The following is a 27,841-nucleotide window of genomic DNA, read 5'->3' as shown; positions in this document are numbered from 1 at the left end:
TGGGAACCGACCCCAGGCCATATAGACCTTATTCTAAAATGGCCGTCATTTAAATATTCTTTTTATTTTATTCAAATTAGCCCTTGATGCCTCGTTCTTGAGCTGAAAATTCAAAAGAATATTTTGCCTTGAACGAGGCATCAAGGTCTAATTTGAATAAAAACAAAAGAATATCTAAATAGCGGCCATTTTGGAATAAGCCTGTATTGGTAGGAGGCGAGTGCTCTCACCATCAGCAGTCGCAAGCCCTGCACAGAGAGAGGTGCGTATTGTTATCATTATTATTTCTTTTGTTATTCAAATTTGCCAACCACGGAACAAAAGAAGTCAATTGTTTCAACGATAATAATGGGTGAAGTCACGAGAAACATCGCTATTGTTAACTTAGGTAAGTTGAGTGCTGTACTTTGAAATAAAAATTCCAACTACTATTGGGTTTCAAAAATAGCACTGTGATACAAATCTGCAAACTACGTATTATATATTGACTGTCTGGTTGGCACTTAGCGATAGCTACTGCTAGTCTATTTGGAGTCCTTTGTTGCATAAATTAGCTCGGCTCAGTCGATTGAGAAAAAACTGATCCATCAACCTACAACTAGGATGTGGATATGGGCACATATTTGTCGTATCAGACCAGGCCTTGCAATTAACGATTTCAACTTTTCGCTCGTCTGTCAATCAAATAGCGAAGATGTTGTTGACGTTATCTATTGTCATTAATGTGCAAACCAAGAGCCTGATTGGCTGTCGAAACAAAGAGTCTTTTGTTCCTGTGGTTGGCACATTTGAATATCACAAACAATGTTTGTAAACAGATGTCTTCCCCAGAGAGGATAAGTGATTTAATGAGTCATTGGTACGAGTCCTCTTGATACTTGCACACGTGACTGTGCAGCGCTTAATCTCTTAGATAAGGATATGATTACTGGCAGGATCAAACAGGGAACTATCATCAGAGTATCACTTCAATGTAGCGTATATTACATTTATCGAGACCTTTTTAGTATTACAAATATGACGAAAGTTAATATATATGAAAGCCATACATACTTGAATTTCGGGGAGATGAATCAAGTTAAGATGCTGATCATCCCAGTTATTAATTAACGTTACTTGAGCAGTAACAAAAGCCGGAAAGCCTGAAAATTTCAGGCTCGCAAAATTCAGGTTTTCCTTTCGTTACTGCTCAAGTAACGTTAATTGATAACTGCGATGATCAGCATCTTGACTTTCTCTATTGTTGCAATTACAATCATTACTTAAAGGGGCTAGGTCACGCTATTTTAGGTAATTTTGTTTAATTTTGTTAATTATGAGCTCTAAACGTCATATTGGCAGAGCAAGAGTCTTTCACTTGCAAAATCACGGCCACATAACAACTGAGAATGATTTTCAAGCTTTGTAAATGACATTTTGATATAGACTGATATAAATTTGAAAAAAGGTGAGCCGACGTTTTTCAAATTTACCCAAACTCAATCCATTTCAATCCTCTCCAGTTTTGTCCATCCATGTCCCTTCTTGGCTTCCCTGTGTTTTGTTAGAGTTCTTCTATAGTTTTGAACAGTTATTTTGATATTTTAGTTAATTCTATGACCATTCGATCAGTGCTGAAAATGCCTAAAATAGCGTGACCTAGCTCCTTTAATACTATAATTTTAATTACAATCAATTATAATAAAGAACGCAATCAATTACGATGTCATCCTCTGCCGTAAACAGCAGAGCTAATCGAGGCTGTCAATAGAATAGATAAAATCACTTTAACTTGGACTCAAACAAACAACCTATTGTAGGTCACACAGGATATACAAATAACTCTATTAGGGCTCCCGTACGGGGATCTTCCGACCTAATTTACAATGTCAAACTAATCGGTACTAGTCTACAATAACTTTTAATAAGCAGCTTCAACTCTTTGAGAGTGGGTGTTGTGTGTTCATATTTCGTCTTCCCAGATAACAAACGGGCTGCAAAGTTCTGGACATGTTGAACTTTAAAAATGTTAGATTAACTAGTACCTGACCATACGGGTGAACAATAAAATAACTTAGTAAAAACGAGACAGTTTATAATAGTCATAATATGTAATAGATTTATCAAACAAGTGACGAATTCTGCTGATCATTGCTAGTTTGCCTATCAGTTCACTTGCCAAAGTGCTGGTGTGCTCATGAAAGGATAGATGCTTATCTACTATCACACCAAGGTCTTTCACTGAGTCATCAAAAGGCAGTTCATTTCCTTAAAATGTTAAAGGCGGGATAGATGTTTGCGCCAGCATTTTTTTGGAGGCAAGCGCAGGAGTCAGTTCACTTTCGCAGCACCAGGAAGCAACTCGATTCAAATCCTGTCGAAGGTCTTCAAGTCGTCTATGAACATCCTCTTTAGAAAGTGAGATGTAAAGCTTTGAATCGGCTACATAAAATTCGACGCTACAAATGTGGCAGACCGAACGTAAGTCATTGATGTACAGGTTGGAAAGCAAGGGCCCAAGTATTGACCCCTGTGGTACACCACGGCTAACCATACTCTAGAGGGAGCTATGGATTTGCACGCGTTGAGTTTTGCCAGACAGGTAACTTTGAAAACAAGTCAAAGTTGAATCCAATACATTGACGTTCCGTAGTTTCGCAAACAGTATCTGATGATCAATACTGTCAAAGCCCTTGCTATAAGGTCCAACATCAGCACAGCGGTCACATTTCCCTCATCAATTGCCTTATATAGATTACTGGTGAAAAGTATCCCTAACGTTTGAGTTGAATGGCTTTTGCTAATACCGCTCTGGGCCCGGTTGTTCAAAAACCGATTAATGCTAATCCCAGATTTAAAATTAACCAAGGAGTTTATTTCTCTACTCCCAAATGCTGTTCAACGCTGATATTCGGCAAATTAGAGGAAGTCAATCTTGAAAAACAAAAATAAGCAAAAGAAACTTTCACCAAAAAGTTGAAAAAATGAAACCAAAGTTTAAGTAATCCTGGATTAAGTTAATCGGCTTTGGAACAACCAGGCCCTGATGACTTGAGAGCATGTTGTTGGTTGTTAGAAACTCCACAAACTGTTCATACGTCAATTGTTCCTTAGACATCACAGGGGACAGAGAGATGAGGCGTTTATCACTAAGAACCTCATGGTCTCCCTCCTTTGGATGCGCAACCACTTCTTCTTGTCCTTTGGAAAACATGAGCTCGAGAAGAAAGTGTTAAACAGGTCCGTGACGACAGGAAGAATCGACGGGTTATTCTTTTATGTTATACGCTTACGCGAAATACATATAACTGTCCTTTAAATAAACATAGTAGATTATACCACTCTCACAGTTATATCTATTTCGCGTAAGCGTGACATGAAAAACAACCAAACGACGTTAGACACGGCTTAATAACTCTCATGCCAACCTTAGGAAAAAATAGGGACAAAAAAAAATAAAGAACAGGAAAAAAACGAAGTCATAAATTTCAAACTAATACCCCATTAACACCAACAAGACATGTTTAATTAACCTGGGCTTAACATAATGAAAATAAGTCACAGAAAAATGTAGTTTCAATTCATTGTTTGATCTGGGCTAAATTTGTAGTCGACAAAACTCAGTATTCATGAGTTAAAAAGAAAACACTTTAAAACCGTGTTCAACTTAACATCTTCAAAACATGTAGATAAATGTAACTTCATACCCGGCCGGTTACACATTCGAATAAAACGCATTTAACACACTTGCAAAGTTTCCAACGGCAAAACTTCACCTACAAGAATTAGATAGCAAGAGATTTTAGGATGAAACGTACATTTTAAAATACAACTGTATTTACTCAAGGCACCAAAAAAAGACCCTGACTGATAAATAAATAAATAAAAAAACATTTATCCACAGTTCTAATCGTAAACATATTGACTTTCGTCGCCAATCGACAGCAACCTATATCGTAAAAAACACTGTAACATACTCAATGCGAGCAACGTTGTGTGTGCTGTTGCACCTTTCGTCTGCTAAAAGTCTCCTATAGTTGCTAAAAAGGTCATGACAACCAAGTTTGAAAATTCATGCTCATAAACTACAAATCGAGAAAAACTGTACAGCTCTGCCAGTCTGACACAGTTAAGAATATATACAAGTTTCACAAAGTTCACTTGTGTTTATCCTGAAAATGCAGGAAACCTTGTCCAATGGTCAGCCCTTGTTTCTTCAGCTCACAAGACTCAATCAACACTCACTCCTGAAACTCGCGCCTGCGGGCAAACAAATTAATCAACTGATCGATCAATCCTTTATTGTATTTCAATTAATCAAACTAGGCAGATTTACAGAAGGTCACGTTTTAAGAATAGAGTTTGGAGTCGCATAGAAAACTTAAGCCTAATAGACTTCAAACTCTGCCTATTGCTTTTGTTTTCAGCGAACGCATGCGCAAAAGAGAGATGTAGAATCGCGTTGGCGGTCAACGGCAAACGTCAAGCTGATATTTACGTTCTGCTAAAATCAAAGAAACCTGTTTGATTTCGCGCAACTTTTTGCCTGTTATCTACAGATATCCGTATGGTGAGTCAAATCGTAACAATGTGACTCGTGGCCCCGCTGCTCGTAAACTTGTAACCCGCAGTTAACGTTCCCACAATGCAAAGAGTTTCCCACCGTTGTCAGCAATTCGGGCCTCCATATAGGGCGTTTTCACATGACGTCACGGCGGCCATGTTGGTGTTCCAAACATAGGAATGGCGGCCATGATGGTGTACCAAACTAATCCTCCGGGAATTAAACACTATATTCATGCAAATACTTTCTTTTGTTTCAGTAATCCAATATGGCTGCTGGCCACGTGAGTGAAAACGCTCTATACTAGGGACCAGAACGCCACAAAACAATAGCTCTAATGAGGAAAAACAAAACCTCTGCACGGTGCGGTTTTCCATTTGAGTGTGTACGGGCTTTTTCCATTTACCAAGAAATTCCGGAAATTCCGGTTGGGATGTAAATGGAACACACGTTTTTGGTTCGTTCCACTGGAAAATTTCCGGAATAAACGGAACTTCTGAAAAGGTAGTCCTGTTTTCCCGTTGAAAACTTTCCGATGGAAATGTGTGTTCCATTTACAACTTTTGAAAGGTCTTACCACTTCCAGGCTATTCATGGCCACATTTTTAAATTTTGGCGCGTAAAATCGCAATCACTGGGAGGCGAACGGACCTGAGTTAAATGGAACCAGGAGCCATAATCATTAATTCCTAATCTGCTTTGAATTTACTATTATCATTAATTTAGGACACTGTGTCCCAGTTCTTGTGGTAACAGAGGAAAATAAGGAAAATAAAAATCATATAATCTGTGGATTGGATTTGAACCCGGAGTTTTTACTTCATAGGAACTGCTTCTTTCCACTTCACCACTGAAGATCAAGGCGCCGCGCAGCCAAAAAAAAAGGATTTATTTAAGTCTCCCATAAAGTGTCGCTGCTGAATAGTGATTAGGCCTTAGCTAGATTAGTTAGGCCTGAGCTTTGATTAAAATTTTTTTACCCTTGCCTTGGTGGTGGTCAAGTGGTTAGGTGACTGGTCAACATTTGGGCCGATTCACACGGTACGATTTTTGTCGCATGCGACAACGGCTTAGGGCCGATTTACACGGTACGACTTTGTCGCATGCGACAACGGCTTACGACAAGCCCACGACTGGATTTACGATTGTTGTGTACGTCAGAAAAAATGTCGTAGCATTTTAAAACATGTTTGAAAACGCTGCGACAATCGTAAGTCATGTCGTAGGCCTGTCGCGAGCTTGTCGCATGCGACAAAATCGTATCGTGTAAATCGGCCCTTATGCAGAGTACCGCAAGAATCCGTCGTAAAATCCGTGCTGAACGATTATTTATGTTCTTTTAACCAATGATATCATTGTTTTGCGTTGTTGTTGTTGTTGCTGTCGACCGTCGTAAAATTTTAAGCTCCCTATTATTAGGGACCTTTAGCAACGACAACGGCGACGGCAACGCCAACGTCACAAATTTGCATATTTAGTAGGCAAAAACAATAACTTTGCACGCCCTGAACGTGCGTTTTTCATTTTTGTCCATTTCTTTGCCGTCGTCAGCAAAACAACAACGTGAAATAGCCAAATTTGAAGTTTTATGAAGAACGTCATCACTTGAGGATAAATTTGCATTTTCTCCCCTAAATTAAGCGTTCAAGTACTCGTATTGGTTTCATTATTGAGGGACTGCCACACTATTTCAAGCAAAAAAATAAAACTTTTAAAACGGTTTTTACGGTTGATCCACGTTTATTTTTTTGATATCTCGCCGAGAATGCTGAGCTGAAAGTAGTATTTCCGAGCTTCAAGATTTCAAAATTTTCTGGCGGAAACCCCCTACAAGTTAGCGTCTCCGTCGCTTGCTTTTTTAGCTCCCCCAATACAAAATACGTTCCGCCGTCCCTGCATTGTCATGCCAAATGCTTGGAATAATCGCGAAGTGATAACGTACTCGTTGCCGTTCCAGTCGTCGTTGCTAAAGCTCCCTATTCCTACATGTAGGTAAGGTTCGACTCCTGTGTCCATGCCTTCGGGTTTACTTTTAAAATATATATGACCATTTCCCATAATCCATATCAAGCTTTAAGTCTTCTAAATTAACGATAATAGTAAATTCAGAGCAAATTAAGAATTAACGATAATCGTTAATCGTTAATTCAGGATTAAATAATGGGCTCCATCCGGCCAACTTTAAGCAATAGAGCTCTTTTATAGTGACGGCCAAATAAAATATTCTTTTGTTTTAATGCTAATAAGCCTTTCTAGCCTCGTTACGACCAGCAAATTTCAAAAGAATTTCTGTTTCAAAATGAGGGAAGTTGGTCCAATTAACATAAAGAATGTAGAAGTGGTCGCCATTTATGAAAGTGGTCTATTTGATCGCCACACAGAAATTGGTAACAACATACACCTTATTCCAAAATGGCTGCCATTTTTAGTATTCAAAAGAATATTTAACCTTGAACGAGGCCATAAGGGCCAATTTGCATGGAAACAATGGAATACTAAAATTGCGGCCATTTTGGAATAAGGCGTATGATTCTCGGGGTGGGATTTGTGGGGAGTGGCGATGGTGGGTACGATGCTTGATGTGAGGATGCTTGCGTCCAGTAAATGTTGAATGAGTAAGTGCTCAAACGGATTCAAACTCAACAAAGTTTTCAGCAAACGGGGCATATGCAGGTTGTAGAAATTGCCGAAGCCGTCTAGCCTATCCGCGTCTACAGTCAGTAGTAATAAGCGCAGCACCTGCAGTGCCAAACATTAATTAGAGACCATAAGCAACGCCAACGAAAAAGTCGTCTCGAAATATCTCTCATCTGTTAATAAGACAAACGTTGGTTATGAAATTGGAACGAACATTTATCCCTACAAATGTGTTTTCTTTCTCTACCTTGGCCATTTGTAGTTCTGCAAGAAAGATCTCACGTTTTGTTCGCAGGGGCCTGTGAAGAAGTTTTGGGAGTTTTCATTGCCCGTTTTGTTGTTCTCTATTTAGTAATTATAAAACCCTGCGGTGCTAAGTTGAGTAAAGACGCTTTGTAAAAACACTCAATTGATAAAGTATCGAAACTCGTCAATTTTAGGACGATCACAAGTATTACAGTTCACTCTTTTATCAAGACGGGGGACACCTATGGACAGACCTCAGACAAAGAGCTGGAAGCGTACGAGATGATCATCTTTCGTCAAACAATCGTGCAATTGGGGTGGTCAAACTGCCTTTCAAGTTTCCATTCTACGGTCACTATGTGACAAATGCAACTCTTACCACTGGAGGTAAGATATTACGTGTAGTAAAGCCATGTATGAAAACCTTCCTCTCTGCATTGAACAATTGCAACTGCAAAAGTTTATGTATGTACTGATTTATACCAATAGCTTCTTATCAAGAAATGTCACTTTCAAAAGCCAATTAACGCTAATCCCAGATTAAAAATTAACCAAGGAGTTTATTTCTTTACTCCCAAATGCTGTTTAACGCTGATATACGGCAAAACTTTACATTAGAAGAAGTCAATCTTGAAAAACAAGAATAAGCAAAAGAAACTTTCACCAAAAGTTGAAAACATGAAACAAAAGTTTACGCCATTCCTGGATTAAGTTAATAGGCTTTCGAACAACCGGGCCCTGGGCTACAATAACCGAGCTAGCCGCGGCAAATTTTTTACACGATTTGAGATGAGATTTGTTTCTGCAGGTTTTATTAATCTGGGTATATCAAAAAGCCGTCAAGTGGCAAAGTTTCAGTATGTTGCCCCACTGATGGCACACTTTAACCCTTCACTTAACATCACAAGCACAGTTCATCATTTTACCGACGGTAAGAGAAAAAGCAATGTTTGCATTTGAGTTTACTACACATAGTGCCTAGCAAAAAAATCACGCGCATCTTTTACAACAGATGTGAAGTATAAACAAAACCGACCAAATCGTGTCTTGTATGTGTGTTGGCGCAGGTGTTTGCCCGTGCTTGAACAAGTTGCATGACTGTTTCGAATTCTGACTGGTTCATTCCGATTTTGCATCGAAGCTTTTGCCAGGAAGTAGGTCACTATCATCAATTATTTTGGTATTGATTTTGTGGCTCTCGATCACAAATAGTCCTGATAGCAGCAATAGCAGGGAGGGGAGGGGGGAGGGGGGGGGGTGGTGGTCATCTCTCGTGACAAATTCGTCTTCTCTTGACACGTCATAAGTTACGGTCACTTTTTCTTTCCAGTCTGCCTAACGCCTAGTACGAGGGCTACAAATCGACTGGAAAAAATAAAGTGGCGTAACATACATTACGGCACAATAAAACGAGGTTATTGAGATATTTTTATATCTGATCTTTGCAAGAAGCATCAAAAACAGACTTTCGTTCATTAGTGGGCCGCCGAACTGCCCGAACATTGCCCGATGAATGAATTGGCGAATCATGGCGCGCTTACTATCTGAGACGAAACAAACACGTTTCGTCACCAATCTTCAATTAGTAACATTTTTAACGCAATAAAAAAGACCTCAAAAAATAATGATGTTTGCCCTATTTTAACTTGATTGAGATCGAAAATCCGGCCCAAAAGAGTCGATTGATGCGAATGGCTTTGATTTTATAATGTCCAGTCCTCACTTCACCATGCAATATGGTTTGCAGGTGATAGCAAAGAAAAGTACCAAGACAGTCAAAAGCACGTGCGAGCACGTGCGAGCACGTGTAGAGGCAGAGGGCATGTTTTTGCTGAAAAAATTGCACTCTTTGGCGGCGTTGCAGTTATCTTTGTCATTTTTGACGGGTAATAGTGTAAAGAAAGAATAGCACTGATGATCTCTTTGTTTCTTGCAACTTAGGGAATGAATTCATTATTCAGTGGTCAAACGTAATCCTTGATAACGATCCTGAAGGTAAGGAATTCTTCATTTTCAGTCAGCATGGATAGTGATATTTGGTAATACTGCACAATTAAATTTCTTTTTTCTTTATTCGTCAAAATTTATTCTCTTTTCAGCGGGCAGCTTTACGTTTCAATGTGTGTTGAACAAGACTGGTGAAATTAAGTTTATCTATCACAAGATCCCGTTTCCAGTGCACAACATTTCAGTTGAAGGTCATCCAGTTGCCATTGGCATTTCGGATGCTTATTACGTCGACACGCTCAAACACTACTACGGCATTTGTAAGTAGAGCGGTAAATAACGCGAGTTGAGTCAATTAAAGATGAAGCAATCGAACGGAAAAACGATAATAGCCTCCTTTGAACGACAGAGGAACAAATGTCTCAGGCAACAAGAACAGCTAAAACAACTTTTGGGAGCAAAAGACATACCGTGAACGTGTCCGGAAACTAATGACAATTACCACTGCATTTTTGGGAGGCTATTGTAACTCTCGTTGAACTGCATTTATTCAGTAAAAGCTTTACTGTAAATTTGCAAGATCAGTATTATCTCTTTGATTCATTTCTATCTTTTTTGCAGGGCAATTATTTCGCACATTCTATACTTACGACGCGGTGCACATCAACCAAAGCTGGGTTATAAATAACGCTGCTGTCATATTTCGCCCAAAAGCCAGTAAGACAGACAAAAATATACTATTTCCAACCTTAGTTTACAAACTTACTATTCTATCAGTTTAATAACTCTTTTGGTTTAGAGAAGGTAACAGATATAACCGTTTTCAACGTTATTAATTCGTTGAAATTATTTGCTGTTTCATTGCTTAAAATTAAATCCTTCCATGCAGGTTGCATCTCAGCAGGGACATGTGAAGAATGTGCCAAGAGAAAAGAATCCACTGAATTTAATTGCACATGGTGCCAAAAGATTAACAGGTTATTAATAACTCAAATTTTTCCGGTAATTCTACTTATGAGCATGTTATGCGCCGATCAATTCGAAACTTCAACATCCCCTGGGAATTTGAACTTTTGAAGATTGGATTGTTCAAATTCCCGCCCCCTCGGGCCAAAATGGTGTTAAAATGCCCTACCCTATCGTCGGATTTGTCTGTCATACCCTACTAAAGAACAATCGTCGGCTCCTGTCGTCTTTAATAAAGACATTTTTTGTAAGCCAATCGCTCACAATTGCTATATGTCTTCCTTTAAACTCTTCCATCTCGTCCAAACACGTGTTTTATAGCTATTAGCGACTTCGGCGCCCGAAAAAAAAATCATTTGGATCCTGACACTTCCAGTTCAATTTTCCCCACGCCACGGAGGCAAAGGTCAAATTCCCCACTCCCCGGGCACAGAAGATTGTCATATGGCCGGTGTTTGCCCGGAAGGGGGGGGGGGGAGGGGGTTGTTGAAGTTTCAATTTGATGGGCGCATTATTACTAGTAAACACTTTGAACCCTTGACTACACGGGTGCATTTGGGAAGGGGGTAGCCGACTCTGTTTGCGTTCTACCTCGCCGCAGTACTGGAATATGTGTCTAGCAGGACAACAAAAGGTGTGTACATCCGAAGCCGACCAGATGATGGCCTCTTCAACCTTGCCAGGCTGCGTGCTACGTCAAAGACAACAGTGATCTGCGTGAGGGGGCTGCTTTATGCAGACGACTCAGCTCTGGTAGCTACAAGCCAGGACGATATACAGGAGATTACCGATCTGTTTGTTGAGGCTGCAACTTGCTTTAGACTGCAAATAAATGCAACCAAAACTGAGCTCCTTTACCAACCATCACCACTGCAGCAAGAGCACGAGCAACCTCTTGTTGAAGTAAATGGAGAGGCTTTGAAGAATACTAACGCTAAGATCAAAGTCTACAACACTGCAGTGCTACCATCACTTCGATATTCCACCGAAACGTTGATCCTCTACCCTAGGCACATCAAGCAGCTGACCCGAGTCCAACTCCGTCATCTACGGCAGATCATGAATATAAAATGGACAGACAGAATTCCAGACGTGACGGTCCTGTAGCGAGGAGCTGCGAGTGTGGAAGCCTTGATTGTATGACTGATGATCGCCTCCCCAAGCAAGTGTTTGATAGTGCGTCTAGTGGGTGGCAAGCGGAAGCGTGGTGGTCAGAAACTGTGGTTTAAGGATGGGCTGAGAGTTGAGGAGAAGCGAGCAGCCGACTATCTGTCTGCTCATGCTCGGTGCGACTCAGTTCCTAGTGCCAGTGACTTCAGCAGTGAGAAATGTAAAAGGTTATGTAGATCCAGAGCCGGTCTGGCAGCTCACCTACGAGCATGCAAGAACAAACCAACATGACTTATTCACAATCTCTCCTCTATCGTGTCTACATCGAAATCGATGGACTGGCGATAACGATGATGATGATGATGTTAATTCCCTTTATTTTTAAAGCCGTACGCTTTGGGCATATATCCTCCCTGAAAGCGGCATTTTACCTAACCTGCGTTTTCGTTTCAGGGGAATTGTGTTCTTGCGAGGATTTTTTTTGTGTTTCCTCTCCACCTCTGAATATTCTGACTCCGCCCCTGCAAAAGTGTAACCCTTCAAATGAAAGTTACTGGATAGTACTTTCGTGTGGTGTTGTTTATTATGCCATGGAAAGTGGTGTACGTTTTCCTTTAATGCCTCACAAGTTGCGAGTTTCTTACTTAGTGCCCAGTCTCTCTCTTGACCCTTGATGACTGTACGGCCTTATGAGATATTTTTTACTTGTCATCTTTTCTTCTTTAATTAATTCTAACTTGTGTTTCTCTTTTCTTTGTTTTCAAAGATGTTCAGATGGATTTGACCGTCACCGGCCAGAATGGCTTTCCTCGGGTTGCAGTTCATCAGGAAAATATCAAGTAATTTTTTAAACTTTTTGTTGTGATGGAGAGAACAGTGAAAATTTCACACCAACACGCATATCTGTCTGAGATTGCGACAAGAAGGATTTTTGTTACACTGCAAAGTAGTTGTCTTTATAGGGTGCAAAGTGCCAAATGCAATTATTATTATTTTTTTGCATTTCATTTGATGATAAAAATTACGGGCAGAAACATACTTATTAAAGACGTTTCGGTGTCCTCATGACACCATCATCAGGTCAAATATAATATTTTACAGATAACTCGAATATTAATCTTAAACATTAATATTCGAGTTATCTGTAAAATATTACATTTGACCTGATGATGGTGTCATGAGGACACCGAAACGTTGTCTTTAATAAGTATGTTTCTTCCCGTAATTTTTATCATCAAATCCATCACATTATCATGTTGCATTTCATTATTTTTTTTAACAAATGCAAATGCAATTATGCTCGGAAATGAACGCAATAGGCCATTTCCGAGTTCATGTCTGCCTCCTCTTCAAAGCGAGTCAAGTGCGAAGTTTTTCTTACGAAATCAGGCCTTTTTTGATATATTAAAATTCACCTTGATAGTGAGGCAGTGAGGACAAAGACAAAGGAAAGTGGATGACATGTAAATATTTTTCACATTTATTCCAACGTGTTTCTATTGTTTTTGTCCTCCGGCCTTACTGTCAAGCTGAATATTTTATATTTCGAAAATGGCCTATTAGTTTTTATTCAAATGTAAAGTAGAACTAATTACCATCACAAAACCTTCGCACTTAGACTCGCTTTGAAGAGGAGGAAGACATGCAACATCCAACTCGAAGTGTCTCATTCAGAGTCTCAGCATTTGCTATCTATTTCCAACAATAGATAAAGGTAAACCTTAGCGTTATGTTTGGGTCAGAGTAAATGCAGCAGTTTACTCTTAATTGAGGAGCAGCATTTAGAGACACTTTTTGACGTATTCCGACGTCTGTATTCCGAGACACGAGTGACGTCGAAGTTGGGAAGAAAAACAAGGGGACACTTCGTGACGCTTATTGAAATCCGCGTGTATCTAATCACGTACTTTTCTGGCCATATCTGACCAAATGTCACTCACAAAATAGTAACCTGCGATCAGGCCCATTTTTAGCTACACCCATATGTTCTCTTGTGTCGTCGCTTGCCAACTCCATAGTACGTACCGCGCAAAACTAAAGTAGAGCCTGGTCGCAGGTTAAGAAAATAGCAAAATAGGAATTGTAGTAGTAGCCAAAAAAACAGGAGAAAATCGGAAGAGGGCCAAAAAATTGGAACTTGAGACCTTGGAAAAGGCAAAAGATTGAGTAGAGAGGAAAGGATTGGCTGGATTTCTACCGGGCCCTTTGATCTATTATCTTTTCCTTGTATTTGAAGGTGGAAAGGTGTTTCAGCCAAGAAAGCCAGATAGCGAGCGAAGGAAAGCAAGACCTGGAGCCATGGATGATAGCTGTTATCTGCTCAGGCGCAGTGCTCCTGTTTGCTTGTATAGCGTGGCTGGTGTATACCTTCACTCATTCCAATTCTAGATCCGGATTGTGCCTTATTCAGGTCTGTAAATAGAGCTCCTGTCTTTGTTCTGTCGGAAACGTATATAAAGGAGCCTATAACTCCAATACTATGTAACGGCATTTTCACAGATGAAGCTATTTTTAGACGAGTGTTCTCTAATAAGAATAGACCATTGTTGAATTCTCACAGCTGGACTGGATCTAGCATGAAATGGAGGCCAATGCGGGCAAATTAATTTGCATTTGAAAAGATTTGCCCTCATTAGCCTCAATTTCATGCTAGATCCAGTCCAGCCTTGAGAATTCGAAAATGGTCTATAAACCAGTGCGGAGTTCCAAAAAAACACGTTCGCGCGTCGGGATAAAATCAAGCATATATTAAAAATACAAAAGAATTTGAAAGCAAATTTCTGCAAGCAATTTCAAAACAAAAGATGCTTGTTTTTATCCCGACGAGCGCACATTTTTTTTTGGAACTCTGAACTGGCTTATTGGCTTGCACGAGAGATCATTCTCAATCCCTGAAGACACGCGCGGCAAACACTTAACATTTCCTCGCGTGCGACAGGTCGCTGTCGCTTCCGCGAACGGTAAGTTATGCAAACTGAACCTGAAAATTGGCCACTGTACAGCTGTGAGCAGAGTCACTCAGCAGTAAGGCCTAAAGTCCATAAAACGGATACTTAAAAGGTCTTAAAACAAAGTTAAGTTCATCTACACTTCTCCTTGCGATTCTCTCTACTTTCGTCACCTTTTCTTGTTAAATGTACCAACCAATGACTTATTGGCTGCCGGGAGAGAGGGTTGTTTGTTTCAGTGAATGGTTGGTCCATTCGACGGACCAAAGAGAATGTTTGTAAGCAGATGTTCTCCCTATTCTGAGCAAAGACTATAACAGTCAATCTTCTCCATTGCTGTTTGTTGTTTACAGCCATTTACCAAATGTTGCGAACTTACAACAAACATTCCCGATATTAAACCAACATAATTGCGCTAAGTGGGGCAGCGCAATTCTCCTTTTAGCAGAAAAGGTGACCCTTCAATTTCGCTTTTATTTATTAGCCGGGTCATAGAGTAAAAAGACTATACAATCGCGCCCATACAGTGTAATTCACTGACTAAAGATGAATTTTTCTCTCTTTTATCACAGTACGGCAGAAAGAACTCAGAAAACTACGACGACATTGGTCCGACAAACTCCTCGGTGTTTAATAAAGTTCTCACTTGACAAACCCAAACTATCTGGTATTTTTGTAAAGTTATTACCGATTACCGATAATTCTAATTTTGTCGTGTTGTTTGGTAACCGACATTTTTGCACAGTTAAATTACGTTTCTTTGTGAATGATTATTCACGTTTCAACGAGGTTAGGGAGAAAAACATCACATATTGTTTCCGTAGCTAGTGTGGCCAAGTGGTTTGGCCAAGGATATTTAATACAAAGTTAACTTAGTCAGCTAGAGTCGTTTAACGTTAAATCCGTGATTCTCAAAATTACAATTCTCAGCGTCGTGCAGGATTTTAGTCATATCCTGCACGTACTGTTGGTTGTGTAGGTGTTTTTCGCTGTTCACATCCTTGCTGGAACGCGATTTGTACGTTGTAAATAAGGTATAAAATAAGTTCCTCGTAACTATCTTGTTCAAACTCCCTAATCTGCGTAATCAGACGAAACTAGTCAGAGAAATAAAAGCAAATTGACAAGATCTGTTGCTGTGTGCTGGTCACCGTAGTATTTGTTTAAAAAATTGTCAGTTTCTCTTGGGTCTGGGTCAAGTAAATATCCATTGTTTTTATGGATATACCACCACTCCCTCCCCTTCTCCAACAAAACCAAAACGTTCGGCATTTTGTACAATTTAAGAGCAGGAGTGTCTTATAGGGGTTTAACACCTTGAGGCGAAGCCGAGTGGTTTTAAAATTGATCAAACACGACCAGCGAGATTATTGAACGAGTTCAAAAACATGCCACAAAAAGCGTGTCCCTCTAGAGCCCGAACAAAGGCTCAAATCATGAGAGGAGAACATTTAACACACTAGAAAAACAAGCTATGCCTCAGTCTCAGTCGGTAGAGCGGCGGAGATCTAACCCGAAGGTCGTGGGTTCAATTCCCACCCTGGTCAGAGTTTTTCTCTGTCCTTGTGTGGGCCCAGTTCCATCAGTAGGGCTAACGCTTACATGGTTCATATGGGATAGAAATCTAGCACTTCACGTTACACTACACTCTCTTCAGTTAATTATGCCTCATAACTACGCTTTCTATAAAGAATCTTCATAAAGAGTTTTTTGTCAGTCTTTAAAGCTCGTGCACGTGACGTTTTATCGGTTACTTGATGGGCTGTTTCGCTCATGAATTATTAATGAGAGTAGTAAATAGGCTGATTTTTTGGCCCCATGATCTCGTAACCAAAGGTTTAAGAATACCACACCCTCTGGGAGACCTGATGAGTAAACTTGGAAGTGACGTTTTTCTTGTACGAAAACGTAGAATGAAAACGAAAGTTTCTAACTGATCAAAAAGAATATGACATTATTTATCCACAGATCTTATCTTAAACATATTTCACTTTCGTCGCCAATCGACAGTAACGTAAATTGTAAAAAACACTGTAACGTACTAAATGTGAGCAATGTAGTTTATGCTGTAGCAACTTTCGTCTCCTATAGTTACTCACAAGGGTGATGGCAACCATGTTATTGAAATTTATGCTCGTCTACTACAAATTCAGAAAACTGTACAGCTCTGCCAGTCTGACACAGAGTTAAGAGTATATACACATTTTTCAACGTTTACTGGTGTTTGTCCTGAAAATGCAGGAAACCTTGTCCAATGGTCAGCCCTTGTTTCTTCAGCTCATAAGACTCAATCAACACTCACTCCTGAAGCTTGCACCTGCGGGCAAACACAAACTAATCATTTAAAGATTGAGGAACCGTAGCCAGGGTAAAACATATTAAAAATTATAAAAACGTTCACTGGATATATACAGTTAAAAACTTTCGAGCTTTCGGCTGTCAGGCTACAGCCTTCAATGGAAATGAATGGAAAAAATGACAACTACAATATATACAAAAATAGGTGAGACTATAAAAAGAATATTAAAACGGGAAAAAATGTGTCAAAAAAACTAATTGTTCTTTTTTAAAAGAATTGAGTATTGATTAGGGAGCGGCCTAGAATTTTTATCTGCATGATCTATCGAAGGGGTGTGCATGATTCCAGTGTCTTACGGGTACGAGAAGAACCCTTGTCAATCACTTGGGAATTTTCAAAGTCAATAGAGTGATTTGAAGACCAAGCGTGTTTAGCGATGTTGGAGCCTCTTGCGTAAGACTTCACATTCCTCATATGTTCTTTTTTTCTAGTTTCAAAGAATCTGCCAGTCTCGCCTACATAACTCCATGGGCAGTCGGCACAAGATATTTTGTAAACCACGTTAGGTTGAAGATCGATCGGAGGTCGGGACTTAGAAGAGGGAAACTCCTGTTGTAAAGTCTTGAATGGCTTGCTTGCTTTTTTCCATTCATTTCCATTGAAGGCTGTAGCCTGACAGCCGAAAGCTCGAAAGTTTTTAACTGTATATAGCCAGTGAACGTTTTTATAATTTTTAACAAACTAATCAACTGATCGATCAATCCTTTATTCTTTCAATTTGTCACACTAGAGAAATTTATAGAAGGTATTAAACGTTTTAAGTAGGTTTTCGAGTGGAATGGAAAACTTAAAGGGATACTACACACCTCATGGCAACGTTTTCTCAAAAGGTAGTGTTGACATCATAATTACGGTAAAACGGTAAAACATATGAAAACAAAACTTTAAGTCTTAAAATCGCTGACAAAGAGCGAGAATATCCCTTATTATATGACTAGCTCTTTGAGCAGGCAAGATGAACCAAATCGCGCGCTGTGATTGGCTACCCGAGCGGGCAAGATAGAGCTATCTTGCCCGCTCGGGATTTTTCGCTTGGTCCCGCAAGATCAAAGATCATATTTTGGTGTTTTAAGTCATATAATAAATCCTTTATTGACCAAGCTTGTTCGGTCAAGATGGCTGGATATTGGCGTCGTTCTCTTTTTGCGTGTTTATGGATAAACACTCAAAAAAAAAAAAGAACTTGGCCAATATCCAGCCATCTTGACCTCACGCTTGGTCAAATTCCCATATTTATATCGGAGGACCGAAGTGAAAACAACATTTCTGAAAAAAAGAAGAACCTTTTCTCGAGTGTCTCGTTACTTCGCTTAAAAAAACGAATACATACAATGGAGTCAACAGCTGTGTGAAGTTTTGTAATGAGGAATCTCTTTAAGCTTATGCGCAATAGAGAAACTGTTTAGCATCACGTTCGTGGCCAATGGCAAACGTCTGACCGAACGTTGCTTCTTGCAAAAAATTAAAGAAACTTGTTTGATTTAGAATATAAAATTTGTGCTTGACACCACTCTTGTTAACGTTAGGAACAACGTTAATAAAACTTCGAAGACGTTTCGACCAAACCACTCCGGCCCTCACAATTCTGCGCGAGCTATGCCAGCAAAAACATAACGAACGATCGCTGCACCTGATTACGCGAGGGATTTGCAAACATCCGGGATGTCAATACGTTCGTTTCCCACGTTGCTGTCTCTCTGAGAATACCAGGCCTCGAGAAAAACTCTCTCGTGAAAATTATGAGCTTTATCTACAATGGACAAACTGGCTTGCGTGTTGTACAACTTTGGAATTGTTGTCTCCAACCCGAAGCGCCCTTGTATGTTCTTTTAACCTTGTTTCCAAGGTTCTGTCTGTCTGTCCACAGTACACGAAGTTGCAATCAACGCAGCCGAAATTGTAAACAACACCTCTGTACTGCAAGGCAAAACGTTTATCCTTTGGTCTCGGGAAACACGTGCGCGAAACATTTAAAGGTTTCCAATCCACTTTAAGGCCGTTTTTGCGTAGTACTCGCGAAATTCTCTCAGAGACGCCTGTGACATACGGAAGGACAACAAGATTTAACGTTGACGGTGCGCTAGCGCTGGAAGTGTCGTTTGTACTTGAATCGCGGTGGAGAGAGTTGTGGTAGGACTTGCAACTCCGGGTAAAACACAGAGGGTAGTGGTTATCCCTTAGCACTTTGATGAAGTGTCTCCTCTCTCTAGATCGCTCTGCATTTGTTGATGGAATTTCTTGGGCCCTGTGAAGGAGTGCGTGCTGCGATGGCTGGTGAGAGTTGTAATCGAGTTACTTATCTGTGTGTGTTGGTTTTCTGTACCTGCTGCCCTGTGTGCGACCACGTACAACGCATGATTGTTGTCGCGTCTAAGAAGGAGAACCTGTTATCCTCCTCATCCTCCTTGGTGAACTGTATGCTTAATTTGGGTTAACGGAATTCAGATGATCGTGAAACTCTTGTACGTAATCTTTCTTAGGACACGCAAGGCTGTCGTCCACGTAACTGTACCACGATCGTGGTGGTGTACTATGGACAGACAAGTTAAAAGAACATACAAGGGCGCTTCGGGTTGGAGACAACAATTCCAAAGTTGTACAACACGCCAGCCAGTTTGTCCATTGTAGACAAGGCTCGTAATTTTCACGAGAGACTTTTTCACGAGGCCTGGTATTCTCAGAGAGACAGCAACGTGGAAAACGAACATATTGACATCCCGGATGTTTACAAATCCCTCGCGTAATCGCACGCAGCGGTCGTTCGTTATGTTTCTGCTCATGTAACACGCGCAGTTGGTTAGTGTGCGGCCTTGGTGCAAGAGGTCCCGAGTTCGATCCCCGGATCTCACCTCCTTGTTTCGACTTCTTTCCTTTCAGTGTAGCCTAAGTAGCTTTAAATACCCTTAAAAAGGAGCACTGATGGAAAAAGGGGGGTAAAATGAGCGCACCGTCGGCTTCCTGGGAGAATAATCTATATAGAGTAAAGGAACTTCCGACGTTAAATAAGGTGTACCTTTACCTAACCGTTAGAAAGTCGTCACTCAGTCGGCTTTTTTAAAACCGATGAGGGCCGAAGTTGTTTGGTCGAAACGTCTTTGAGGCCGGGTTTTATTGACGCTGTTAACAAGAGTCAGTGTCAAGCACAAATTTTATGTTCTGATGTCCATCCCTGACTGCAATAATTGTATTTTCAGTTTGTTGGATTTAGTTCAACCATGTACGTGGTATCTACAGATATTGAATAATTTTTCAAGAAAAGGGGCCAAGATGAAAGGATTTTTATGCTTCTCTGTCGTTTGACGTTTACTGTTTCGCGTAAAGGCGATCATGTACTAAATCCTTCATAAAAGAGATCATCTTCATTACTGTCACATCAAAAGATGGAAAGCTAAGGGGCAGGGAGAGAATAGACCCTTCTCCAAAATGGCGGCCGAAAATGCAAAAAAGTTAAAATTAAAAACTAATACCAGAAATAGAAAAAGCACCACTACTTTAGTAACCCTGCAAAGTTTCGGCATATAAGGTGTAATATCAGCTGAGAAAATGTAAATTGAAAAATGAAAAATGAAAAATTTACAGACGTTTGTATTATTGGGGGTATGGTGTTACCCCCAGTCATACAAGCGTCTGTAAATTTGTCACATTTTTTATCCTTTATCAGTTTTATCCTTCAATGACCACCTTACCCATCAACAAGGCGGTCAATATAATATGCAAACAATGTTAGGGGCTCTTGTCCAAAGAATATTAAGTATTAAAAGCGGGATTTGAATTCAGAGCACAGCGCCCTAATAGGCCATTTTCAAAAATGCCATTTAACAAATCGAAAGTGGTTCAGCGTTGTCTGTACTCTTATCGACAACGATATTCGTCATCACAGGGATCAAAATGTTGTGGACTCACGAGGCGCAGCCGAGTGTGTCCACAACAAATTTTGACCACTATTCAACGCCAAAGACAGTTTTTATTTCACAGCGTGACCACAATCATGACAAGAAGAAAGAGCAAGCGTTGTCTATAACTTTCTCGCAATATGATTGGTTTATTTCCCAAAATGGGCGTTCTTGATTGGCTATTACATTGCGTGACAAAATTACGCGAGCATGACGCGTACAGCGTTGTCTAGACTCTTATCGACAACTGCAAATTAGCCAATCAGATTATGAGATTACAAGCAATTGTGGTAAAAAATACTCTTTCTTTGCCCTCCAAAATTTTGCATAAGAATTTCTTATTTTCTCTTGGGACCATTGTTAGTCTCAAGAGAAACTGGAAGCAATGCTTATGTAAAATGTTGGAGGGCAAACAAAGAGTATTATGGTATTTTTTAAAGTGGCTTATCGAGGGATACGAGAATGAGACCGCAAGCAGAGTACGCGACCCCGTCATGTAAAAACCATATCACCTTATATGGAAATAAAACACACACTTCCAAGAAACCACTAACAACAGATCGTATAGACATTTGTCGAACAATATCCACTTATGGTGCTGCTGACCACAACAGTGGACGCAGCATTTGAAAGACCTCAGGCATTTTAAATATACTTGGCTATCAAACAGTAAAATGCCAAATACCTTTTTGCTTCACTGCTGTGTGTCTCCACTCCTGGACGTTTTATCCTGATAATATATAACCCTTGATGCGACAAAACGGCAATGAGACCTCTTCTGGGACATGTTGCTAAGGGAAAGGGCATACACGAACGAATAAAACCAGCATCCATTACACAGAGTAGATCTCCAGACCTCACGTTGAACAGCTGAAGCTGGGCACCAGTACTTGGCAAGGAAGGGCCTCTGAGAATAACACATTCCTCGTCACTGACGAATTCACAATCACAAATAAAGTGGGCAGTAGACAACTCAACACACACGTTACCAGAAACTGCATCGACAACGTAAAAGCCATTCCTCCAATGAATAACAACAAACTTTCCCTCAGGAGAGAATGATCCCTGAATCAAAGACAAACGACTCTCCTGGAGTCGACACCATAGTGGTTCAGTTTTACCCAGTTGCCTCAATTCAACGAACTCTTGCCCTTGCTCGTCACCCCAGGCAATGATCTGAAGGTCCCTGTGGCAAGCCACCAACTTCCCGCGAGCCTGGGGCAGTTTAAATGTTTTCACATACTCCCCACTAACACTATCCAAAATGATCCCAACTGTCGCGTTAAATGCTATGCATGCCACCTGATCATCTGAAATGCGAAAGAGAGCATCCGTGCCAAACATCCATCGACGTTTGCAGACCGACAAATCAAAGTTCCACAGTTCAAGGGTGCTCTTACTTGCAAACAAAATGCCATGTTTCAAAGCTACAAATGTAGTGACAAAGACACTCTCAAACTCTTGCTGTCTCTTAAGATCCCCATTTGAACCGTCCCAAGCCACAATTCGTTGTTTGTGCGATCTGTCATAAACAGTCGCATAAAGACCCTCACCGGTTAACGAGAATCGCAGACGTTGGACTTTTAGGAAATCCGTGTTCTTCTGTGGTGGATTCCGATAAACCATTTCAATGTAATTTTTATGCATGTGGTTTCTTAAAAGAGATTGGCTATTAAGCACTACATCAAAACAATGGTACGACGTCTGCAAACTCATAGAATCTCCTAACAAAAAGCCGCCGATTCTATGAGATTCTAGCTCAAAGGAATTCCAACTGCCAAAGGCAACATTAGCAACTTCCATCGAAAAGTGATGCTCAGGCCACTCGGTGACTCTTAAACAAAACCTTTTCCAAGTACGACGACTGTCAAAATATGAACACCAAAGAAACCGACTGTCCGGTGAGAACCTAATCATTCCACACACACGCTCTAAAGTTGCCGTTGAAAGAGTTAAAAAACCATTTTCCCGGTCAACTAAACAAACACAACCCGTTGAATGGGAAATTGCCACAAGCTTTCCATCTCGGGACATGGCAAAAGATAAAATATCTTTATCTCTGTTATGACGATCAATCTCCCTGCCATTGTTTAGATTCCACACCATAAGACACTTTGCATCGTTGGGACAATCAGTCAAAATCTCGTCACCAAAAATAGAACAGACAGAAAAACTGCACTTACTCGTGGGAAAAAGCGGCTTCAAGTCACCATTTAAGGAATAAGCATGGCTTAAAACTCCTGGCAAGATGACATCCTTGGTGGGATGAAATACCACAGAACGGTAAACGGCATACCCAGTTGGAAAATAAAACCACGCTGGTTGGTATGCATGATCGGTACGGATGATTCTGTATGGACCAAGCACGGAGTTTCCATGGTATTTTGGTTTGACATAACGTTTCCATTTGAGGTTACCAGAATCAAGTGACCACAACTGAATGGATCCGTCCCTGCATTCACACACCATGAATTCTAAGCAAGGGGATACCTCAAAACAAACCACCGGTGAACAACAATCAAAGCAACCTTGAACGGGTCCTTGGGGGACATTCTTGCTTAAGTACTCCATGTATGGCTTATCGGAATACTTGGTCTCCAGAAGCTGGCGGGAGTCAGAAGATAGTTTACTACTTCCCTCATTCAACAGACATTGAAATATAGTAAAGGGATGCTCCTCTAAGGTTAGACGGTGTTTCTTTAAAACAACCAATAATGACAAAAGGGTCTCATGACACTCGGTAGATATCGTTTCCAAACCACGGCGTTTCGTTACACAAACGACATCTTCTGTAGCTGTTGCTATGTTCACAAAAATCTTTGCGTACAAAACCTCTGGGTGTAACACATAGTTTCCAACCACCTCTTCAAGATTGCAGGATCTCGTGTCCTGGTCTAACTGTAGCATGTGCTGAACGCCATGTTCTAAGGCAAACCTTGTGGTGTCAGTGAAGGATTGTGATTTGCTAACACCTTTTCTCTTTAACTCGTCAAATTCATTACAGCAAAGAGTAGAAAGGATCTTATGGCCTTCCATTTCCTCCACACTGAAACTGTGCTGCCCGTAGCGCGACTTGTCTGTCAACCAGTCCTTGACTGATTTATGAAAGAAATGAATGCGGTCATCGTGAACAGGCAGGAGTGATGACACAATGGCAATGGCTTTGCTCACTGTTCTCATAACAATCGCGGACGACAAGTTCTTACACAAGAATTTAGGAACAAAACCCAATGGCAGGGGTTCCCTTGCAGCTGCAATTGCACTCAGGAAACAAAGAAATTGTTCTTCAGTTATGTTTAGTTCTTTACACAAGTCATCTTCCAGCCGGTGAAAATACAACTGGTAAACACACGAGATGCCTGCAGGAAGGGTCTTGTCCAGTTGTTCCAAGGTAAGAATGGTCGAACAATTGGCCCTTATGAAATCCACCAAAAACTGGGCACACAGAAAGACTCCCTCTGACTTTTGCACGAGATCATCTAAGACAAGCCCGCGCCTTTCAACTTCTAATAAATTGCTTAGACTCCACTCAAAGTAAAAACGAATGTCCTTCAAGTTGTCGTCATCTTTTGCCCCCAGTAGCAGCGGTTGCAAATCTTTCAGACTGTCCCAAATATTAACTTCAGGTCGCGTCGTCACAAAAAATCGAAGCCACAGTGGCAGATTTTTAAACCTGGATATCAAGTCAAGAAGATCATTTCGCCCTTGGTATTGACTTTCATCTAAAGCATCTATTACCACAAGAGATATAAACCCTGGATCTGCTACCCTGCTCAGAGGTTCTAAAAAAAGCAAATCAAAGAGATCTACCACTTCCATGTCGTTGATCTCTACACCTAAATTTCCAGATAGCTGTTCCACAAGAGCTTTCTTGTACTCTGGAAGAAGGCATGACAGGTGACAAGCTAAAGACTGCATCATCACCTTGGGATTCCTGTGGCGTGCTCTGTCATGGTGACAAAAATGGCTCCCCGCCAATCTGCCAGCTTCTTGCATTCTTCTGCACATTTCAGCAGCGATGACAGATTTCCCCATCCCTGCATTTGCGCTGAGCACCAAGACACGATTTGGAGAGCTTGCATCATCCAACCACCTGTAGATTTCAGCAAAGACAGATTCACGCGTTCCTTGTAAGTATCTCTTTGCATAATCTCTGACATCACGTTGGGTGTCAAGCCTCGCAAGTTTCTTTCGGATGTTATCCTCCTGATCGGTGTCGTGTTGTGTCTCACGGATTTCAGTTACAATTTCATGTATGTCTTCAACAGTCTCTTGGATTGTTGACTGCTGGATTTGTATGTCCTCGACAGTCTGTTGAACTTTGTTCTGAAGTTGACGCATGTCATTAAGTTGAGCCTTTAGATTCCCTTCACTCTGTGCCCATTCCCGTAATGCAACAAGAAAATCCTCCTCTCCACATTGCTCTGCCTTTAATCGATCAATCTCTCCCTGACTTAACCCAAGAGACACTAAAACGGCACTTATTTCCTTCCACAGAGCATTGTATGTTGGTGCATCCACACCAGTTGTTGTCACATGCCCATACACTTGATTACGGAAAAACTTGATGCGAGCAAGGTTTGCCTCATGAGAGGTGTCACTTGGGGGTGGTTCGTGATGCCATCCTTTGTGGGGTGGGGTAAGTCCACAAATGTTGGTCAGAAGGAGGAACAGCAGAGTTATATCAAACGTGTTGGAATCCGGAGAGGCTCCACCACCAGGGAACAGCTTGTCCCACTGGTGGCCATTGAGAATTCTTCTTCGATAAAGGTTGTTAAGGATGGAATAACAGGAATTAAGATCAGCTGCTAACTTTGCAGGAGGGTGATGAGTGTCAAAAACACTTCTCAGTACAGTTGTTCCACCATCAATAAGAAGTCTACTGAGCTTAGCTCCATTTGTCTTGTCCTCAGAGCTGCCCAGAGGACCAGATGTGGCCATTGTAATCCGAACTACTGATTTTTCATATTGTATCTGCATGGAAAATAAAAATAAAATAATTAATGATTGTCTAATTGGTTTCCATTGAGTGTTCATCAGAGTCTGATTAAATGACTGATTAAAAATTATCACAAACCATTATCTTTAACTAAAGAATGTAACTACATTGCCTATGATTCACCGCTTCAAATACCGGTAAGCTAAGAGATCAAGGATCAAATGAATGCCTGTATTTGACAGTTCAACGATTACCTTTGACTTATATTTATAAAATGAACAGCCTTGATTTACAAGTGACTACAAAACTTCGAAGACGTATGCCATTGCTGAAAAGCAGTACTGAGTGACAAGGCACACAATCGTCCCATGCAGAATTTCTAACCCACTGGAATCTTATCCAGACATTCATACATTGTATCTTGTCACAAGAATGAAAGATGTTGCAAGCCAGCGGGAAAAACAAAGTAAGACTGCTTAAGAGGAAGCTTGCTTTTTTGCTACATCACCACTACCTTTTAAACAAGCTCCTTTGTTACATTTTTCAAGTTTTGCAAGCTTACTGACTGCATGGGTTCAAAAAATTGTGTGCTTGGGGTTATCACCCTGTCACTTGAGGCCTCTTCATATCACAGGAGCCCCAACCTCAGTGTGAGGGCACATAAGATTTGTATGGGAAGACATGACCAGAGAAGATAATTTTACGAAAAAAATTTCAATTAAAAAGCCTAACCTTATTGCCATCGTGGGTCGCTTCCTTCCTGTGAGGTTTTTTTTTTTTTTTCAGATTCGACGTGAATTGAGCATTTATGAGATCATCGGTTGTCAACGGTCTTGATAAGATAGCAAGCTAACGCTGAATTCTCACGAGACCATTAAATAGAATCAAATATTCCTGGTTAAAATGTTCCCACAAATCCACTGTAGAATTCAAGGGCATAGGCTTTTCTTTCATTTCAATCCGCTAGCCATGCAATCAAAGCCCTGCCAGCGATGCCAAGAGGCTATTAATGTCCCAAACGAAACGATAAAACGATGAAAAACATCCTCACGAACTTTAAGGAGGACACGGCGACCGTTGAGTTCAGTTTGGTAATAAGTCGTTTGACAAATGTGTTTAATAAGTCATAAGTCGTTTGAGAAATGTGTTTATCAAACGTGGAAGTACTCTAGACCACGATCGGTTTAGACAAGCAAGACGGGAGGTTACAGCAATGATAAAGATGAAGAAAAAGCAATATGCAGCTGAACTGAAGGATTCGCTTCTCACCAATACCAGACGTTTCTGGTCTTTAGTTAAATCTACCACCAAGCAAAATCGGTCATCTGGCTTCTTGAGGGATGGTCAACGCTTTGTGACGAATAACAAAGAGAAAGCAGACTTACTTAACTTTTTTTTTCAATCAGTATTCAGTCGTAATGATGGTACTTCTGAATCTTACCAAGGACCATCTGTTATACCTGCTCATCATTTAAGCGAAATCCGCCTTACGATACCAGAGGTAATTAAAGCACTGGAAGACACTGATGTAAACAAAGCGCATGGCTCTGATAACATTCCTGGTAGATTGCTGAAGGAAAATGCACCTGAAATTGCCTCTCCCGTCGGCCGTTTGTTTAACCTATCGTTGTCTCTCAGCAAGTTTCCCGACCAGTGGAAATTGGCTAATGTATGTCCTGTCTACAAATCTGATGATTCCACATTATCCAAGAACTACAGCCGACCAATTTCATTACTGTGTGTTGTATCTAAATGCCTAGAAAGATGTGTCTTTAACCATTGCTATACCCTCATCTCGCCACAACTCTAATAATAATAATAATAATAATAATAATAATAATAATAATTATAATAATAATAATAATATTTAATATTTCTTAGGCGCAAATTAACATGTGAATATGATCAAATGCGCCTTACAAAGGAAAAAAAAAGGAAAAAGATTAAAAAACAAGTTAAAAAAGTTAAAAAATAGTTATTTACAATTCTGGCTATAATAAAAAGACTATATATATACATATATATATATAATTGGTAATGCAAGAGTGAGGTTATTTGGTCATTTAATCGCTACTCTGAGTTTCATGCTCCATACGGAGCAATCTTCAGGCAACTGCCAGAAAAAACGCTTACAATCAAAGATATTTGAAAATACAGAACAATACACAACAATACACAATAGATGCTAAGTTTGTTACGTGACGTGTCACACGGGATCTTCATCATTAACTAAGTGAAAACATTTTTCAAGAG

At 40.4% G+C, this 27,841-nt stretch overlaps 4 protein-coding genes across 6 annotated transcripts in view; 1 reads left to right on the top strand and 3 right to left on the bottom strand.

The window, feature by feature from the left end:
• LOC138001068 (uncharacterized) overlaps window positions 1–27,841 on the bottom strand; it is a 424,432-nt gene that overhangs the window by 96,970 nt on the left and 299,621 nt on the right. The window lies entirely within an intron of this gene.
• The window catches only part of LOC138000051 (uncharacterized), a 64,947-nt gene that overhangs the window by 11,349 nt on the left and 25,757 nt on the right, over window positions 1–27,841 (bottom strand). The window lies entirely within an intron of this gene.
• LOC138001066 (plexin domain-containing protein 1-like) lies at window positions 4,812–10,170 on the top strand. The gene is made up of 6 exons (XM_068847734.1): window positions 4,812–4,826; window positions 7,621–7,813; window positions 8,235–8,357; window positions 9,368–9,421; window positions 9,526–9,693; window positions 9,995–10,170. The coding sequence occupies exons 1-6, from the start codon at window positions 4,812–4,814 to the stop codon at window positions 10,153–10,155; spliced, it is 714 nt and encodes a 237-aa protein (XP_068703835.1). The 3' UTR covers window positions 10,156–10,170.
• The window catches only part of LOC138000044 (uncharacterized), a 19,576-nt gene continuing 6,592 nt past the window's right edge, over window positions 14,858–27,841 (bottom strand). For 2 of the 3 annotated variants that reach the window (XM_068846177.1, XM_068846178.1), the window contains 2 exons: window positions 21,335–25,623; window positions 14,858–16,714 (listed from right to left, as the gene is read on the bottom strand). In XM_068846177.1, coding sequence (XP_068702278.1) covers window positions 16,696–16,714; window positions 21,335–25,590 — 4,275 coding nt within the window. In that variant the 5' untranslated portion in view covers window positions 25,591–25,623 and the 3' untranslated portion in view covers window positions 14,858–16,695. Of the gene's footprint in view, window positions 16,715–21,334; window positions 25,624–26,102; window positions 26,379–27,841 lie in introns of those variants that run through there. The other variant, XM_068846179.1, reaches the window with a different exon arrangement.

This window comes from Montipora foliosa, chromosome 4 (assembly GCF_036669935.1).
Source record: "Montipora foliosa isolate CH-2021 chromosome 4, ASM3666993v2, whole genome shotgun sequence".
Taxonomy (NCBI): domain Eukaryota; kingdom Metazoa; phylum Cnidaria; class Anthozoa; order Scleractinia; family Acroporidae; genus Montipora; species Montipora foliosa.
This window is presented reverse-complemented; position numbering and strand designations above follow the sequence as displayed.

What these genes read in the sequence shown, in the direction of transcription:
- LOC138001066 (XM_068847734.1), top strand. An exon ending in TGCAACTCTTACCACTGGAG is followed by an intron (nt 7,814 to 8,234) that starts GTAAGATATTAC and finishes TTGTTTCTGCAG; the next exon opens with GTTTTATTAATCTGGGTATA. An exon ending in CCTTGATAACGATCCTGAAG is followed by an intron (nt 9,422 to 9,525) that starts GTAAGGAATTCT and finishes TTCTCTTTTCAG; the next exon opens with CGGGCAGCTTTACGTTTCAA.